Source organism: Dendrobates tinctorius, unplaced genomic scaffold (genome assembly GCF_039654945.1).
Source record: "Dendrobates tinctorius isolate UK_male_01 unplaced genomic scaffold, ASM3965494v1 ptg000263l, whole genome shotgun sequence".
Lineage (NCBI taxonomy): Eukaryota > Metazoa > Chordata > Amphibia > Anura > Dendrobatidae > Dendrobates > Dendrobates tinctorius.
The window spans coordinates 7,894,810-7,914,251 of record NW_027361930.1 but is presented as its reverse complement, the minus strand read 5'-3'; the positions used below and the strand labels follow the sequence as shown (position 1 = coordinate 7,914,251).

General features: G+C 46.2%; 1 protein-coding gene across 2 annotated transcripts in view; it reads right to left on the bottom strand.

Moving 5' to 3' along the window:
- Window positions 1-5,779: 5,779 nt before the first annotated feature.
- The window catches only part of LOC141069426 (merlin-like), a 120,575-nt gene continuing 106,912 nt past the window's right edge, over window positions 5,780-19,442 (bottom strand). For both annotated transcript variants that reach the window (XM_073558951.1, XM_073558952.1), the window contains 6 exons: window positions 18,594-18,696; window positions 18,250-18,365; window positions 9,267-9,417; window positions 8,958-9,137; window positions 8,461-8,509; window positions 5,780-6,868 (listed from right to left, as the gene is read on the bottom strand). In XM_073558951.1, the coding sequence (XP_073415052.1) occupies window positions 8,474-8,509; window positions 8,958-9,137; window positions 9,267-9,417; window positions 18,250-18,365; window positions 18,594-18,696 (586 nt within the window). In that variant the 3' untranslated portion in view covers window positions 5,780-6,868; window positions 8,461-8,473. The remainder of the gene's footprint in view (window positions 6,869-8,460; window positions 8,510-8,957; window positions 9,138-9,266; window positions 9,418-18,249; window positions 18,366-18,593; window positions 18,697-19,442) is intronic.

Here is a 19,442-nt window from a genome sequence, read left to right as displayed (position 1 = left end):
TTATAGTGAGTTTTTATGTTTGGCAGCTGTCACATGCTAAAAGACGCTTTTTATTGCAAAAAATAGTTTTTGCATCACCACATTTTGAGAGCTGTAATTTTTCCATATTTTGGTCCACAGAGTCATGTGAGGTCTTATTTTTGCGGGACAAATTGTAGTTTTTATTGGTACCATTTTCGGGCACATGACATTTTTTGATCGCTTTTTATTACAATTTTTGGGAGGCAGAATGAACAAAAAACAGCAATTCATGAATTTCTTTTTTTTTTGGGGGGGGGCGGGCGTTTATACCCCTTCGCGTGTGGTAAAATTGATAAGGCAGTTTTATTTTTCAGGTCAGTAGGATTACAGCGATATCTCATTTATATCTTTTTTATGTTTTGGCACTTTTATACAATAAAAACAATTTTATATAAAGAAAAAATATTTTTGTATCGCTTTATTCTGCGAGCTATAACTTCTTTTTTTTGCTGATGATGCTGTATGGCAGCTTGTTTTTTGCGGGACAAGATGACGTTTTCAGCGGTACCATGATTATTTATATCCGTCTTTTTGATCACGTGTTATTCCACTTTTTGTTCGGCGGTATGATGATGAAGCATTGTTTTTTTTACTTTTTTTTTAAATTGGTTCATTAAAGGGGTTAACTAGTGGGACAGTTTTATAGGGCAGGTCCTAGCATGCCTTACTTTCGGAGGGCACCCTATTTTCGGGGAAGCAGGGTATTATAGTGCTGGAGCAGCCCGCCTGAGAATACTATGGGCGTCACTAATAGGTTGCAAGCCAGACACTTTGCATCACACTTACATGTGTGACTGGCGTACTATGCAAGCCTTTTCTATGTGCATTTTTTCTACTAGGCAGCCAACCCCTACATGGTTTGTTAGGTGTGGGGTGGTTGCTTTTATCAGTAGTTTGCACCTGAGCTGCCCCTTGCCTTTATTAGTGGAGACCCGCTGCATCCTGCTATATGTGCATTTGTCATCAGACAGGGTTTGTGGTATGAGGTTTTTTGAATTTTTTTCTGTTAGCTGTTTCGATGCTTCCCTCTGCCATTGGATAGCAGTGTGCCGGGGGTTAAAGTGCCAGGAGCTGACACCCGATGCAGTTGATCACGAATACGTACTATCACGTCCACGGCCATACGGGCCCGGGTCACCTGGACGGGATAGTACGTCATATGTCAGTAAGGGGTTAAAAGGCACAATTTTCTGGAACGGTATGATGGATTTAGAAAAAAAATATCCAGAGGAGCAGCAGGAATGAAACAAGAGTAAAAGCTGGCTACTTTTGACCTGGTGAGGAGTCCTCTCCAATTTCAAGTACAAGAGATGGTGAAGCACTTACTTAAGTCTCTGCCTTGGGCATCAACACAGCTCATCCCATTTGCGTTCAAAGATGATTTCTTGCACGTAAGGCAACGTTTAATATTGCAAAATAAAAGGCGTGTTCTCACCTTCTGTTTAGAGCAGCACACCGTTTCTGTCTCTTGATTTTGTGCCTGCCTGGGGCGCCGTAATCTAATATATAAAGCTCAATGTGGGTGTGTATGTATGTATGTCCGGTATTGGCATCTGCACCGTCGTAGCTACAGTCACACGTCTGAACCCCGAGAGCGTCATAGGCTATGTTGTGAGGTGAAATGTTAACCCTGCGCGTTCCAATTCACCAATTTTGCCCCTATCTACATAATGGGGAAAAAGTGTATGTACTGTATGTATTGGCATCTGCACCGTCGTAGCTACAGCCACAAAATTTTGCACAGTTACACGTCTGGACCCCGAGAGCGCCATAGGCTATGTTGTGAGGTGAAATTTTAACCCTGCGCGTTCCAATTCACCAAACAATTTTGCCCCTATCTACATAATGGGGAAAAAGTGAAAGGAAAAGTGTTGGAGGCAAATTGACAGCTGCCAGATGTGAACAAGGGGGACTTAAAGAATGAGAGCGATGGCGCCAAAGAGTATATACCGTATAGTTGCTAAGGTGGGGCCCTGACATGGGATACTCACCACACACGGGGATATGAACACACACACAAAATGCACCACACACTACCACGTGCTTCAACACATATACCACCCTCAGCACACATTTCACCACACATACACCAACCTCACCACATAAAAGTCGAAGCACAAAAGTCGCTACTCAAAACTCGCCACGCTGTCCCAGAGCTGTTTAAAAGATGAAAAATGAGCTGTGATTGGTTGCTATCAGTAACAGTTTTCTTTGTAGACAGTTGTGGTAACTGAGGCCTATTATTCTTATCATTTCTATGGTGTTATCGTCCTTCTGTAAAGCTGGAAATAACACAATTTATTACCGTGCCAACACAGACCACCCTCTGACACAGACTGCAGGGGGAGCCCAGTATCACACAGGATAGGATTAGATATACGGCTCAGCAGACAGTATCACACAAGATAGGAATAGATACATGGCTCAGCAGTCAGTATCACACACGAAAGGATTAGACACATGGCTCAGTAGGCAGTATCACACAGGATAGGATTAGATACATAGCTCAGCAGTCAGTATCACACAGGATAGGATTAGATACACAGCTCAGCAGTCAGTATCACACAGGATAGGAATAGATACACGGCTCAGCAGACAGTATCACACAGGATAGGATTAGATATGCAGCTCAGCACACAGTATAACACAGAATATTATTAGAGACACGGCTCAGCAGACAGTATCACACGGAATAGGATTAGATACACGGCTCAGCAGTCAGTATCACACAGGATAGAATTAGATGCACGGTTTTTATGTGCAATATAATCATTATCATTTGTTATAGCTAACCACAGTTGGTTACTATGCCCAGGCAACGCTGGGCTCTTCAGCTAGTTCTTTATATTTGTGAGGGCGCTAGTCATGGGCGAGGACTGTTGTTCTCCCACATCCTGGCACCCCACACGTAAATTGTGTCCTGTTGTGTGGTTTGGGTGAAATGTATGACACTCACTTTTGCATTGGATGTCTCCACAAGTTCCACAATACCATCACATTGAACAGCAGACTTCATTTCCAGTTTTAACATATTAACGTTACTCAACAAGTTAAAAGGTTCCATAGCAGTTAAAGAACAGCACGTGTCCACTTTGTCAGTTTTTCAAGGCTGAGCTCTCCCTTCATTTCCTAGCACTTCTGGCCTCTGAGATGCTCCGCAGCTCCCATGTTTTCTGCCACACTTATCTGTCCTGGTTTCCCATCTGGCTACCCTTTCTGGGGGATGAAAAAGGCATCTGTATCAGTATCTAGTTCGGGCAGTTGGCCCAGATATCCTGGGAAGGTCTGCATGCTGCTCCCCCCAAAAAAAACCTATACTTTTCCATACTATCCATCCCACTGGCCTAATCTGCCTTTCCTCTGTCATTTGTCCTACCTCCAACTCTATCTCTGACTCCCTAAAACCAGGAAGTGTCCCTATTATTCTTAACTGCTTATATGCTGTACTAGTGTGCCTTCCACTGCACTATACCGAGTCGTATCCTAATCTATGAACCCCCTGCTAATATCCTAATTCCTCATCCTAATACTTTCCCTAGTCTTATCATAATACACATTTGCGTACTGAAAATGAGGCATCACATATAAAACTATTATCAAAATATATAAACATTCTACAGAGTCATCCAGATTATAATTAAAGTGTACCTGTTTTATCAGGAATGGACGAAGCGTATGGATTGACCCAGACATACCCTTACATATTGACAGTTCGTGCCAGCAGCATGGTCGCGCTGTTGGTCAGAACTGTGAACTCTCCCATTCTGCCAATGGAGTCAGCTTTGCATCAGAGCAGCACTTTGACACTCAAGCTCGCCATTTCCAGTGGTCCGGGGAGCTTTAGAGCAGTGCTTGCAAGCTGTATAGAAAACCGCTTTTTAAGCATATGCTCCTTGTCTAGGAGACGGACCAGTACCTTTGCAATAAGCAGTAAACTATTGAATTTAAAAAATGTCTCAGTTCTTAAGAAGTTAGAGGATTTTTAATAAGAAATAAACTGCAAAATTGCTTATTTTTACAAGCAATTTATAATTAACTATTAATGAGCATACTTTGCAAGTACCGTAACAAAAAGAGAAATGTAAATGCTGTAGTTGCACTCTGGGATTTGGCTTATCATTACAGAATAAATCGCGTCGTCATTCTTTTGTTTCATTTTCATCTATAAAACAGGTTTTCGTTTTGCCAGTCATTCGCTACCTGTCTTAGGCGCCTGACACTCCCAGCAGGGTAACAAGAGTCCCACACAGCCGGTTGGAAGCTTGATGTGTGGGGATTTAATATTTCTCCTATGTACTTAGAGAGGCGCCCTCCAAATCGATATGTACTGAGCTCTGATTTACAGTGACTGCAGGCAGTGAGGATTTTATATGTTTTCCCTCTATGGTTGCATGAAGGTGAGCAGGGGCAGAGCCTCAGGCCCATATACAGGGAATGAAGCAATGCTGGCTGCTATAAGAGGACATGCTGGTGGAGCTATAACCGTGTGGGATACAGAACACATTTCTGATATTGATTTGCACAGCAGACTTACCGTATATACCATGGTATAACACCTCTCCTGCGAGTAACCGACAATATTTGTAGGAATGGCTATAGTGGTATAGGTCACATTTTAAAGAAGCATTCCCAATACTTTGTTATTAACCAAATGTGTGTGTACATGCATGTTACGCAGTGTATTAATATACTCACCTACCGCTGGTCTCTCTGGTGTCCTGGCCTGATCTGCTTCTCTACTCACTGACGTCACCGTTCTGCAGACTGGACGAGTCACGCTGCACTGTGCGTGACCCCGAAGTAGCTTTTTCCATATAAGCCTATGGAGCTTCAGGACAAGGCTCTAAAGGCTTTGATTGTAAAATAGACTTCCGGCTCATGCATAGCGCACACAAGCTGGCTGGACGCAACTGCATTGACGTCACAGAGAAGCGGAAGAAGAACGGTGCTGGAGAGAGCAGCGGTAGGTGAGTATATTACTACACGCACTACATTACAGGCAAGTACACAGACATTTCATGAATCAAAAAGTTAGTGGGAGTGTTTCTTTAACTTAAAGGGAATCTGTCACCTCATTTTTGGCATATGAGATGCAGCCACTGCCATCAGGGGCTTATCTACAGCATTCTGTAATGTTGTAGATAAGCCCCCGATGTAACCTGAAAGACAAGAAAAACGAGTTAAATTATACTCACCCCGGGGTCCGGTCCGATGGGTGTCTCAGGTCCGGTCCTCCTCCTTACTTCTGCCGCAGCTCCTGCGCAGGCGTACTTTATCTTTCCTGTTGAGGGCAGAGTGAAGTACTGCAGTGCGCAAAGGTCAAAGAGGTCTGGCGCCTGCACACTGCAGTACTCTGCTCTGCCCTCAACAGGGCAGAGTAAGTACGCCTGCGCAGGAGCCGCGGCAGAAGTAAGGAGGACCGGACCTTAGACACCCATTGGACAGAACCCGGAGTGAGCATAATCTAACTCGTTTTTGTTCTCTTTCAGGTTACATCGGGGGCTTATCTACAGAATTACAAAATGCTGTAGATAAGCTCCTGATGGCGGTGGCTGCATCTCATATGCCAAAAATGAGGTGACAGATTCCCTTTAAGCATGGCTCATTCCACCTGGTTTCAGGAGCTTCTTTATTTTTAAAGCTGTAAAACATTGTCAACCAAATAAATAATCAAATTATTACTTTACATTAACCATTTATTAAAAAGCTATTCCTAAGATAAGAGTGAACTCAGTGTGCTGTACACATACAATTAATACTCTTTCCAAAAACATTTTATTTTTTGAAAATGCACCATTTTCTCATCCATTTCAATATGTACCGAAAACGTTGGTGTATAATTTCTGTGGTTATTGGATACATCTGGTAGTTCAGTCGCTGAGCTTTGCTAATGTAGACAACCTGAGCTGCTGAGCTCAGAGATCGCCTGCAGCAGTGATGTATGCTGTGGTCGTGATGTCACCGCTGCAGCCAAAAAAATGGAGCATCAGCAGAGAGCTGGCATTTATATGCAGCTTTTTTAAAGTGGAGAATCCGTTTTAAAGAGGGCCATTTACTGGACTTTTCACGGAATCTGGAAGTTCTTTTTCTTCTGTCCTGTTGGGTAATGGGTAAATTCTCCCTTGAATTAACTTGACCTATAGCACAGAACTTTTGTGTGTTTGGCCAGCATCAGAGTAGAAAGTAAACGCACACAGAGCATCTCTGTGGCGTCCAGCCAGTTGACTGAAGGGAAAATTCGCATCTTTATTTAGATTCATTTAGATCTGAGGGGCACCGAAGAAAAATAAAAACTTCCAGAATTAAATGGCCGAGTCTCATCCAGTTTCTTCATCAAATCAGAGAATGCTGTAATTTTTTTTTTTTTTTTCATCATGTCGAATCAGTGTGAGAAAAAAAAACGTTGATAAGCACTGCCCCATTACATGACATTGGTCGGAGTGCTTTGCGATAAAAAAAAAAAAAAGGGAGAGCACTCGACAATTAATACAGTTCTGTGAGCGACCCCTTAGATTGTATTCTGCTTTCGGGAAAAATAACAGAGAAAAATAACCGAGTCATGTTTGTTTTCTGCAAATTAGCATTTTGCTCCTTTTCTGGGTTTTTTGTTTTTATATATATTTAAGGTCTGGTCCACAAACATAGAATTAAGTTATGAAATTGCATTATTTACACTTTGTACAATGATGAGAATAATTACAGTCTTTGTTTTATAGTGTTAGGTTTAGTCAACCACACTTTTTGCTCCAAATAAAGAATCTAACTGAAGAGCTTTTCTTATTCCAAGCAATACACCAACTCATTCAAAATTTAGTGTTTGTCTTCAGAGGTACCGTCATTTTTATTCCTGCAATAAAAGAATTAATCGTATTATAGAAAACTTTAATCTAAATAATGGCACCCTGAAAACTATGCTTAATTATCAAATTGCTAAATGCACACAACTGAAAAGTTTGGGGTTGGCAAGTTTGTACCTACAGCACTGAATTATTTAAGTATGAATCCACTTCAATGCTAAATATATCAGGGGCAGACACTAACAGTGAATGGTTACTCCTAATATCCAGGCCTATACAGACGTATTGCTATATACCAGTACAATATGCCTGTAAAGAAGAACAACACTTTTTAGATCTTTATGCAGAGCAAATTCTATACTGAGCAGGGCAGGCTGTGGCTCACTATTAAAGTTGAAATAACTATATTTGAAGGCATCTACTGAACACAGATACCAGAGGCCCCTCACCCAACATCACCAAAGGGAAAAAGAAAAGAACAGCGCAGCAACATGACTTAAATACTGTACGTGCAGTGAGACTTTGCACCCGCTCTCACATGGGCCCCTGCATAGCTGCACTGGCTGCGGGATGCCCACCACTGCAACTTATTTATTTTTACAAGTTTTATAGACGTAGGAAACCCTGAAATAAAATCTTTAAAGGGCTTGTTCAATACTGATATTTTGGGGTTTAAATAAGAAAAAAAAAATCGTACATGTGAGTGCTTCAACCAATCACTTTGCACTGATCAGCACATCACTATTATGGTGTGTATTTGTCTTCATTGGTCACATGCAAATAGCAGCCAGGAGAGGTATCACAATGCTCAGGATAGCCTTAGAAGACGAGAGAGTTGTAAAAGGAGTACGCTATTTATTGTGTTTTATGGCCTTCTGCATAGCACTTATAAAAATAAGGACTGAAAAATATGCAAAGGGGCTTTGCATGGTCACAATTCTTTAGGTTATAGATTACAAACTATTATTTTAGGTTGTCTTCCCTTTTGCTGAATCATGGGCTTCCACTACGGAGAGATTAAAGAAGTCTCATCAAAACATTTATTTTGTAATCTGTTCTAATTGTTTGTAATGATGTATAAGTGCAGTAAAATAATGATTGCCATCCAATGTCGCCCTATTCCCATAGATCTACTCAGAGAGCAATTTCCAGCCCCCCACATTAAAACATCTGTGTGATTTTCATTTTTCTGTTGATAGGGCTGGATGAAGGCTTATTTTTTGTGCTGTAAGTAGACATTTTTATTAACACCAATACTGTGTATATACTATGCTTTGATTGCTTATTATCACAGTTTCTTACAGAAGGGAAGTGACCCCCCCAAAAAAAAAAAAACACAATTGAATTTTGATTTTGTTTTCTCTTTATGGCGTTTACCGACTGGGTTAGTTAATGCCACATATTAATAGATTTGACTTTCACAAATGCATCATACCAAATTTATGCAAAAGAATAGGGAATCAGGAAGGAGGCAAACATTTTTTCACACAAGTGTAAATCCACATCACATGAAATAAGCTCCCTGTAGTGATGACCGCAGGCAGGCATAGTTTGTTTACCACTAGGTGCAAATGACAGGTTTGTTTTGGCACTGGAAAAGTGTTCAGTATTGCCAGATGGATAACAACATGAAAATACTCACCAGCTATGAATCTTTAAATGTATATGATGTCTAAATCACATTTCTCTACCTATAATGATATAAGAAATCATTTATTAAAGTAAAATCTATATTTAATTGTTTAACGGGGTTTTGCAAGATTAACCTGCATGTGACCACTGCAGACAATCACTTGGCTTAGTGGTGATGACAAATTAGTTGTCATGAGACCTCTGAGCCCAGTGACTGCCTGCTCTAGTCGTCATGTTACTGCTGCAGCCTGACAACGAAGATCGGGGACAGAAGCATAGCGGCAGCACTGGACCTGCGGAGGGTGAGGTAAGTTTATTCTATTATATTTACAGTGGCGTAGCATGAGGAATAAAGAGAAATCCTGAAAAAACACTCTGAAGTGTTTTTATAAAAGCGATTGTACAAGTGCCTTATAGGAAAATGATGTTAATAGGTTACTTATAATGGTTATTTGTCCACTTAATATAAAGTACATGCTAAAAACATAAGGTGATGGTCGCCGTTACCTTCCTGGCGTTCTGCTGGTTTCCTCTTCCATTAATGTTGCCAGGTAATGTGTGTACCATCCGCACAGGAGCACTGTAGGGAACCCGATCAGGTTCCATACAACTGTGAATAGTGCCCACTGGAGAAATACTGTAAGGACTTGCTGGCTCCCTCTGGTAGGATTGCATCAGGAAAGAATCCTTGAAAAATAAATTCAGATAATCTATTAAAGGGATCAAAGACATTGATGACCTATTGTTAGGTCATAGTAATGTTTGACCAGTGGAGGTCTGACCAATGTCTGTCAGTATTGGATACGGCAAACTTACACTTTCATGCCAATTATATTTGGATCTTTGGCTGTTGTTCCACAGGCATGGAGTATTCATCTGCCGGTCTTCTTGTTTTAAGGCCTGAATTTCTAATTTCAGTTCATTTAGCTGATCTTCAAGCCGTTTGCTTTTTTCCAGGTAGTCCATCCTGCACAAAACATCAATATAGCTAACAAACATTTCTTAAAGGGAACCTCTCAACATGATTGCAACCAGGTAAATCTACATTAAGGATCCAGCCAGGAACCCTAGTCTGGTGAGGCACCCGGCTGGCTTCTCCTGGCGTCACTCAAGGTGACTGACAGGCCTTATGCTATGAGAGAGAGACCTGTTGTGAACACTTTTGACCTGGCTTCTGAGTTTGGGCTCCCTCTGGTGGTTGCTCCTGGTAATGGAGCTGGTCTAGCTGACAGAAGTCAATCACCTGAGCAGGATGATTGGAGGTCAGGTGTTACAGACTGGGGAGATTTAAGTGAACAACCTTCCCTCAGCTCTTGCCAGTGATTTGGTTTGCTTTCTGAGCATATTTTGAAGTCTGCTTTTCTCCTGCTCCGTCCTGCATCTTTCAGATAAGTTATTTGTCTTCTTGAATCTTTTTTTGCATTGGATCCATTTTTGCTTGTCTCTGATTTTTGCTTAGTTGTGTGAGTTCTGCCTGGTTGCCTGTTGGGATCTGTGCTGGACCCTGTTCCATATGCCACAGCGCATGTTAGTCTTTTTAGTAACCAGTTCACACCAGAGTTCTGATCTAGTGGGGGAGAGGTCATGTGGCCTCAGTATTTTTGCATATCAGACGTGTTGGATTTTTCTTAGGGTTTTTTGCGTGATTGCAGACAGTATCCTTTCCTGTCCTGTTCTATCTATTTGGCCCCCATCATTTGCTTACTCTATTCTCTGCCTGTGTTTTGTGCTTCATCTTGTCTCACCAGCAATATATGTTCGGGGGCTTTCTATTCCTTTGGGGTTCTACTCCGGGGCAGTTTAGCTTTCCCATTTCTCTCTTTAGGCTTAGTTAATTCAGTGGCTGTGCCGAGGCGTCTAGGGCATCGTAGGTACGTCCCACGACTAATTCTAGTTGTGTTGTCAGTTTAGGGGTCTGCAATCCGCTAGCTACCAACCTCTCTGGCTATCTGGTTGCCTAGTCTATTCCCCGTTATCCTCCTCGGTTAACTAATCATAACAGAGACCTGTCAATCACCTCTATCAGTGCTGGGAGTAGCTGGTCAGGGAAGCGTCAGACTAGTCTGCTCTCTGGCCATGATACTTGGCCGTAACCTGAATGTATGATTTATAATGTCTCTGAGACGCTCTTTTGTGCTATAGAAAAGGTATGACAAACCACACACCTCCGAGGGTAACAGGATGCGCTTTTGGCTTTTTGGCAAGTAAGTGGAACCCTTTGGATATAGATGAAGGGGTTTCCATGTTATTTTCTAATTTGTCCAGAGCCTTCAGTAGTAATAAAATAACAAAACGTGTACTCACTAATTTGATTCCAGCCATTTCAGCACGGTGTCTCCAGTCCTACGTCAAGTTACCTGCCTGCAGCGATGATGTCCTATCTCCCGTGATCACTGCAGACAATCATTGCTCTCAACTGTCTCTTCCCCTGTTCTTCTGTGGCCAGCGATTTGTTGCAGTGATCACGTGAGACATGCAGATGTCATTGCTGCAGCCAGGTTACCATAACACAAAGGCATACCGAGCAGTATGGATTAAATAGATAAGTACACTTTTGTCATTTTAGCACTATTAGCAGATGTGAGCAACGTTTTAGAAACCCGATTCGGCATGAGAAAATAAATTGCAGCACGCTGTAAGTGCACACGCACACCCATACAGGTCTATGGATGCGTGTGAAACATGGGACTGCACTCAGATGTCATTCAAGTGCAGTCTGACTTCTGCACATAGAGACAATGGCAAAGATGGAGAAATTAAGTTCTCCACACTTTTGCTGCAGAATCTGATCACACTAAAATGACACACTCATTAGCATAATCAGCCTTATTCTCTCACAGGAGAGATCATACTGACTGCAGCTTAAGGGTAGACTTACAATGACGGACTGGTGGTCCTGAACGACTGGCGAATGGGAAACCGTTCCTGATCTGCGGTAGTTAAATATCATGTTCACACAGACAGACCGAAGTGATCTATGTGCATTAAGCGATTTGTAATAGATCCATCAGTGCGCATAGGATGCCATAGTTCTCGGCAGTGCAGGTCCTGTTTACACAGAACAATGCATCGCCAAGAACAATGATGACTTGCGCTTTGTAAAAGATTATTTCACCTGATGAACAAGCGTTTTGCTTCTTCATCAGGTGTTCGGCAGCCTGTTTACATTGCAAAACATGGATTTTTGTGAGTACTCACCGTAAAATCCTTTTCTCCGAGACGCTCATTGGGGGACACAGAGACTGTGGGTGTGTGCTTCTGCCGTCTGGAGGCTGACACTAAGTATACAAAAAAAGAGTTAGCTCCTCCTCCGCCGCATACACCCTCGCCCCCAGACCGGGCGTAACTCAGTTTAGTGCATAAGCAGTAGGAGAACGCGCCTTAAACTCAGGCAAGAAATTATACGTCTGGAAAAGGGACCACCCTGATCCTTACATAAGGATTTGTATAACTTAAAATAAGCAAAAGCCAACTGGCTAGTAGGGTGGGTGCTGTGTCCCCCAATGAGCGTCTCGGAGAAAAGGATTTTACGGTGAGTACTCACAAAAATCCATGTTTCTCCTTCGTCTCATTGGGGGACACAGAGACTGTGGGACGTTCTAAAGCAGTCCCTGGGCGGGATCTTAGCTCACCCAATCCATGCTACTTTGCGCCCCTGATTAGAGGTGCGCAACTGCTGCCTGAAGAATCTTTCTTCCCAGGCTTGCATCCGAGGATGCCTGGGTATGTACGTTATAATGTTTGACAAACGTATGCAAACTGGACCAGGTAGCTGCTTTGCACACCTGTTCCGCTGAAGCTTGGTGTCGCAGTGCCCATGAGGCACCCACTGCTCGAGCCGAGTGTGCCTTGATCCCTGCCGGAACCGGCGTGCCACTGATTTCATAAGATTCCTGAATCGTCAGGCGAACCCATCTGGCCAAAGTCGCTTTGGACGCAGCAAGCCCCTTCCGTCTCCCTTCTGGGATCACGAATAGAGAGTCTGTCCGGCGGAAAGATGCTGTCCTTGTCACATACCTCCTAAGAGCTCTTACCAGATCCAGTGTGTGCAAAGCCTTTTCTACCTTGTGCACCGGTGCCGGGCAAAACGAAGGTAAGACAATGTCTTCGTTGATATGGAATGCAGAGACAACCTTCGGCAAGAAGGGGGGAGCTGGCCTTAAAACTACCTTATCCTTATAAAAAGTCAAGAACGGCGGTTTACAAGATAAAGCCGCCAATTCCGAAACCCGCCTAATAGACGTAATAGCTACCAGAAAAACGACTTTTCTGGACAGGTAAGGTAAGGAGACTTCTTGCAAGGGTTCGAAGGGGGGCTCCTGAAGGGCTCTGAGCACCAAGTTCAGGTCCCATGATTCCGTCGGCGCCTTATAGGGGGGTACTAAATGTGCGACCCCCTGCATAAACGTCTTAACCTGCCAGACCGAAGCGACCTTTCGTTGAAAAAGGACCGACAGGGCCGAGATTTGCGTCCTGAGCGAACTCGGAGCCAGCCCTGCGTCCAGCCCTGCCTGCAAAAAAGCCAGTACGTTGGGGGTTGAAAAAACCAGAGGAGCCACTCCGCGATCCCTACACCAACGGAAAAAAACTTCCCAAGTCCGATGATATACCTTCGCCGAGGAAGGTTTTCGGGCACTCACCATCGTGGCCACCACATCGCGCCTGAATCCTGCCTGTGTTAACAGCCAAGATTCAATGGCCACGCCGTCAAACACAGGGCCCCTAAGTTCGGATGGTAGATCGGCCCCTGGGACAGCAAGTCCGGTCGATCTGGTAGACGCCAGGGTACGTCCACCACTAGCTGAACCAGATCTGCATACCAGGCCCTCCGAGGCCAGTCTGGCGCTAGCAGAATTGCTGGAACCTTCTCTCTCCTTAACTTTCTGATGACCCTTGGAAGCAGAGGTAGCGGGGGGAACAAGTATGGGAGACGAAACTGGCTCCATGGAAGCACCAGAGCGTCTGCTGCGATCGCCTGCGGGTCGAGGGATCGAGCGACGAACCTTTGCACTTTGGCGTTCTCTCTGGATGCCATAAGGTCCACGTCTGGTGTCCCCCACCGTTGGCAGATCTGTTGAAAAACCTCGGGGTGCAGGGACCATTCCCCTGCCGCGACCCCCTGTCGGCTGAGAAAATCTGCCGCCCAGTTTTCGACTCCCGGAATGTGCACCGCTGAAATTACCACGTGGTTCTTTTCGGCCCAACGCAGTACCAGTCCAACCTCGCGCATGGCTGTTTGGCTGCGCGTGCCCCCCTGATGGTTGACATATGCTACTGCTGTAGCATTGTCCGACTGAATGCGCACCGGCCGGTGTCTCAGGAAACACTGAAAATGTTGCAGGGCCAATCGTATTGCCCGTATCTCCAGAATGTTGATCGGGAGAATTATCTCCTGAATGGACCACTGCCCCTGGGCTGTGTGACTCTGGAAAACTGCTCCCCAACCTTGCAGGCTTGCATCGGTCGTCACCACCAACCACTGTTCCGGGGGAAAGGGTTTCCCCTGGACAAGAGACGAGTCGCGAGTCCACCACCGGAGTGATTGTCGGACCAGCGGAGACAAATTGCACCGATGACTGAGGGATAGCAACCTTCTGTCCCATGCTGACAAGAGCGCATGCTGAAGCGGACGGAGATGGAACTGGGCAAACGGGATTGCCTCCATCGCCGCCACCATTCTGCCCAACACACTCATGCCGTACCGGATGGATCTGGAGCCTGGCTGTAGAAGGTTCCGTACCCCCTGTTTGATCTTTCGCGCTTTGTCCTGAGGGAGGATCACCAGCCCCCGGGAGGTGTTGAAAACCATGCCTAGGAATACAATTCTCTGGGCTGGAACCAAGGACGATTTGTTCCGATTGATCAACCAGCCTAGACGCGCCAGGGTATCCAGCGTGATACTGACATTCTCCTGGCACGCCTGAAAGGACGGCCCCTTTACCAAAAGGTCGTCCAGGTAAGGTAGTACCGTTATGCCCCGAGCATGCAGGATGGCCATAACCACCGCCATTATCTTCGTAAAGACTCTGGGAGCAGTGGCCAGACCGAAGGGCTGAGCAACAAATTGAAAATGTCGCCCTCCGATCGCAAAACGCAGGAACCTCAGGTGTGGAGGAAAAATCGGAATGTGCAGATATGCATCCTGCACATCGATCGAGGCCAGGAACTCCCCTGGATCCATGGCTGCAATGACCGAACGGAGGGATTCCATCCGGAACCGCCTGACTCTGATGAATTTGTTTAGGATTTTTAGATCTAATACTGGCCTTACTGTCCCGTCCTTTTTGGGGACCGAAAACAGGTTGGAGTAAAAACCTTGTGTCTCTTCGCTTTTCGGTACTGGGACAATGACCCCGTTGCGCTGTAGTGTCATTATGGCCTGTAACAAACTCTCCGCCTGCGACTCTGTTCCGGAAAGCCGGGAACGGAAGAATCGCCGTGGCGGGAGCCCGAGAAACTCTATCTTGTACCCGGACGATATCAATTCTGCCACCCAAGCGTCGCGTGCCACTGCGACCCAAACGTGGCTGAACTTTAGTAGGCGTCCGCCCACTCTGTCGTCCGAAGGTACTAAGCGCCTCGAGTCATTTTGCTGGAGGCTTTTGGGATCTGGCCCCCCTTGTTCTGGGCAAACGGCCTCGGCCTCTACCCAGCGGATTGGCTCTGTAAGAGATTTGCCTTTCCCTAATCTGACCATCATTTGCGGAGGTGGATGCTCTGGCCGAAGACCCCCTCCAGGGGTTACGAAAAGGCCGAAAACGCCTCTGTGTCTGCCTGAATGCTGGCCAAGTCCTCTGCTGCGGGAGGAAACTACTCCTCCCCCCTGTGGCTTCTGAGATAAGCTTATCAAGCTTCTCACCGAACAACCGATTGCCCTGAAACGGCAATGAGGTCAAGGACTTTTTGGAGATAGAATCCGCCTTCCACAATCTCAGCCATAATGCTCGCCTAATGGCGATCGCATTTGCTGCTGCCACCGCAGAACACTCGGCCGCGTCCAGAGAGGCGCTGACGAGAAAATCACTTGCCCCTAAGATCTGATTTGTCACCTCCAAGACCTCCGCAGGCAGGTCTCTGTCTTGGAGGGCATTCTGCAGAGCGTCCGCCCACGAAACCATGGCCTTAGCCACCCAAGTAGCCGCAAAGGAGGGGGCAAGGGCCGACCCCGCTGCCTCATACACCGAGCGGGCAAGCCCCTCTATAAGGCGATCAGTTGGGTCCTTGATAGAAGAACCGCTGGGTATCGACAATAGCGATCTTGACGCTAAACGAGATACCGGTGGGTCCACTACTGGCGACTCCACCCATCCCTTATGGAGTTCAGGAGGAAACGGATACTTAGCTTGCAGCGCTTTTTGCATTGCAAAACGCTTATCCTGGTGTTCCCTATGCTTCTGAACTAGCTCCTCGAACTCCGGATGCGTGGCAAACCTTCTATGCGGTCGCCTGGTCTTTTTGAAGGAGACCTTGTGACCTGAGGCCGTGGACACATCGTCCTCGATCTCTAAAGTCTGGTTGACTGCCTCAATGAGGCTGTCCACCGAGTCTTGGTATCCCAGGCTTTCTGGATTCCAGGCCTCCTCCTCCTCCTCGCCCTCATCCTGCTCGCTTCCTGAGCTCGGCGACGGGGAACGAGATACCCTAATACCCGCCACCGAAGCCCCAGAGGGTCCGGCCGACGGGGAACGAGCTCTTTTGCTATGAGCTTGTCTGGTGCTGGAGCGGCCTCTAACGGTCGGAGGGTCCTGAGACGTGGACGAGCTGTCTTCCGCTGGCAGACCACCATCCTTGTCCCTACCTGGGCCTTGGAGAGACTCAATTGCCTTTGTAAGGGATATCATAGAGTTTGATAAAGACACCGCCCATTCTGGAGGGTCCTGACCTCTGGGCTCTGCAACAATGGGGGGCTCCTGGGCTCGCTCCGACTCGCAGGCTTCACAAAATTTACCCGGCTGTGCTTTAGGCAGCCTGACCCCACAGGAAACGCAAACAGCGTATAGGAAAGAGTGAGCTTTCCCTTTGCCAGACATATTGCAAGGTAGGGTAGGAGGAGGAGGATAACCCCTTCCTTGACTACTAGTGCGGCACTCGCAACGGGGATGCACTTACCCACCGGTAATGGCCCAACTTTGCGTCTCTTCCGTGCAGCGTTACCCGCCGGGGCACTCGCACTCCAGGAGATAGGGGGCGGCTTCCGGCCCCACTTCGGCGAGGAAATGCAAGGAGGGGGGCGGGAGGTCCCCGGTAACTGTGCGCGCCCGCCGCTCTCCGCCCCCGGAAGTTAGTGGGCGGGGCTTCCGGCTATCCCCGGAAGTCGGCGGGCGCGCGGACTCCGGACCTCCCCATACAGCGGGGACCGTGGCCGCCCGCGGGTCTCTGGCCGCCCTCCACGTGCGGCGTTGGAGGGAGGGGGCGGGAGCTCCCCGGTCACTGTGCGCGCCCGCCGCTCTCCGCCCCCGGAAGTTAGTGGGCGGGGCTTCCGGCCATCCCCGGAAGTCGGCGGGCGGGCGCGCGGACTCCGGACCTCCCCATACAGCGGGGACCGTGGCCGCCCGCGGGGCTCTGGCCGCACTCCACGTGCGGCGTTGGAGGGAGGGGGCGGGAGCTCCCCGGTCACTGTGCGCGCCCGCCGCTCTCCGCCCCCGGAAGTCGGCGGGCCGCTCACGGATATCCTGCTTACCCACCGGGGGCAGCGCCGGGTGAGAGACGGACTACCTGGTCCCAGCCTGATCAACCAAAGGTGAGCCGGGCCGCCGAGGGGGCTCCACGGAGGTGCTTCTCAACCCCATCCCTGGGCAGGGAGGGGGAGGCTACTGTACCGCTCTCCGCTCTCCGCTTCAATCCCTGGCTTACCTGCGCCTCCAACTCCACCCCTGGACTCACTACCTAGGGGTGGTAGGGGCATTTCCACGTTGCAGGAGAGAACAACGTGGAGGATCGCTCACACGTGCTCGCCCGTTGGGGACGATGGGGAAACCGCAATCCTCTTATCAGGATGCGTTGCCGCCTCTTTCAAAATAAAAAAGAAAAATAGTTGTCTGGGGAAAAGTCCCAGATGTGTCCCTCGGTGCGGGAGAGAAACACGTGGAGGGTTACTCACACGTGGTCGCCCGTTGATGATTTGGGGAGATCGGATCCTCTCTATAGGATCCGTCGCCCCTGTCTTATCTTCATAGAGGAAAAAAAAAAAAAAAAAACCTAGTCTGGAGCTCCAGACTGCGTGTGCCTCCATCAGACACTAAGCAAAAAACTGAGTTACGCCCGGTCTGGGGGCGAGGGTGTATGCGGCGGAGGAGGAGCTAACTCTTTTTTTGTATACTTAGTGTCAGCCTCCAGACGGCAGAAGCACACACCCACAGTCTCTGTGTCCCCCAATGAGACGAAGGAGAAATAATGGCTTCTTTTTTTCAAATGCTCGTTCATGGTTATCTTTCAGTGTAAATGCAGCATTGTATTGAAATCCACACAAAGAACAATCCGTGTATACGTACAGTGAAGAATACTTTCCTATACAGAATAGAATACCTTGCTTTGCAGGATGTTAGACATGATGCCTGTCCGTTGGCTACATTGTGCAGCAATGAAAAGAGAATAATCATTTTCTAGGATAGGTGTAGAAAGAACCCAATTGATATGAGTATTTATGAGGTTCATACAAATAGCTGTTACTTAGATGAAATAATAGAATGGATAATGTGTGCCGCCTTATGCCATACATCTGCATATGCCAAAGTGCCTACATCAGGACATGTACAGAACAAGCACAGTGAACGTCGCCAGACTACCTTCCCCAACATACCTCTCCCTCTCTATTTCAAGTGATAACCTCTTGTATTCAGTGTCTACATCTTGTCGCAGCATCTTACTGTCATAGCCATTTTCTGAAGTATCAGGTGGAAGAACTTTTGCGGACAACTAAAATAATATAAATAATACATGATTTATTTTGTTAGTATAGTAACGAGAAATTTGCAACAAAACTCAAATCAATAGACCTTATCAGTTCGGCAATATCAGGATGGAAATAACCAGATAAGGTAACAGAAATCCCTACTTAAATCTCATCTCCAGCGTGTGGATTTCTCCTTCTAGTAATCTACAGCTTCCATCCATGCCCAGTTAGACAGTGCCATGTATACTTACAGGCTGGCAATTAGTGCCTAGCTCTAGGAGCCTTTGCTTTGCGATCCGTTCAGCTTCCCTGGCTTTCTGTAAGTCTTGCTCTAATAGCTCCGCTTCCTTAGCTCTGTCAATAAAGCAAGATTAAAGATGATTCCATTAATAGAAACAGAATAGAAATGTTTTGGGTGAATACACCAGGCTGCTACAATACATAAATTACATTTTTGCTGTGGCAAAGGGATATAATTATATGTAGATTATGAAAAAGTAAAAACACACAAAACGGGTACTGGTGTCATGAAACAACAGACCCAATGAAGAGATCCAAGAAAACATGCATATATTTAAAATACCGTAATGAATTTTATTTATATCATATTAAAATATGCCCAAAAAATATGGCGCAAAAATAGTGCAACCAGAAGGGGGCACTGAAGTATCACTCTATTTCCAATGTGAAAAACGGATCACAGATTTTATAAAGAGACACACCAATATATATCAGAAAAATGTAAAATCACACAAATAAGCCATAAAATCATTGAGGCAAGCTGATTAAACTATATTACTTAAATTGACGCTAAGATTTCTCAAAAGGAGTTTAACTAGCCCAGAAACTGCTCATAAGACCGCCATGAAATATACCTGAAAAGGGTGCCAAAGGTCCCAGAGAGTGAGCTGTGCGTGGCCCCTCGCCCCAACGCGCGTTTCGCCCGCAGCTTCTTCTTACAACATAATGGGAGTCTGATTTGTTATATATGTTTCTGGGCTAGTTAATCTCCTTTTGAGAAATCTTAGCGTCAATTTAAGTAATATAATTTAATCAGCTTTCCTCAATGATTTTCCTGCTTATTTGTGTAAACATGGACC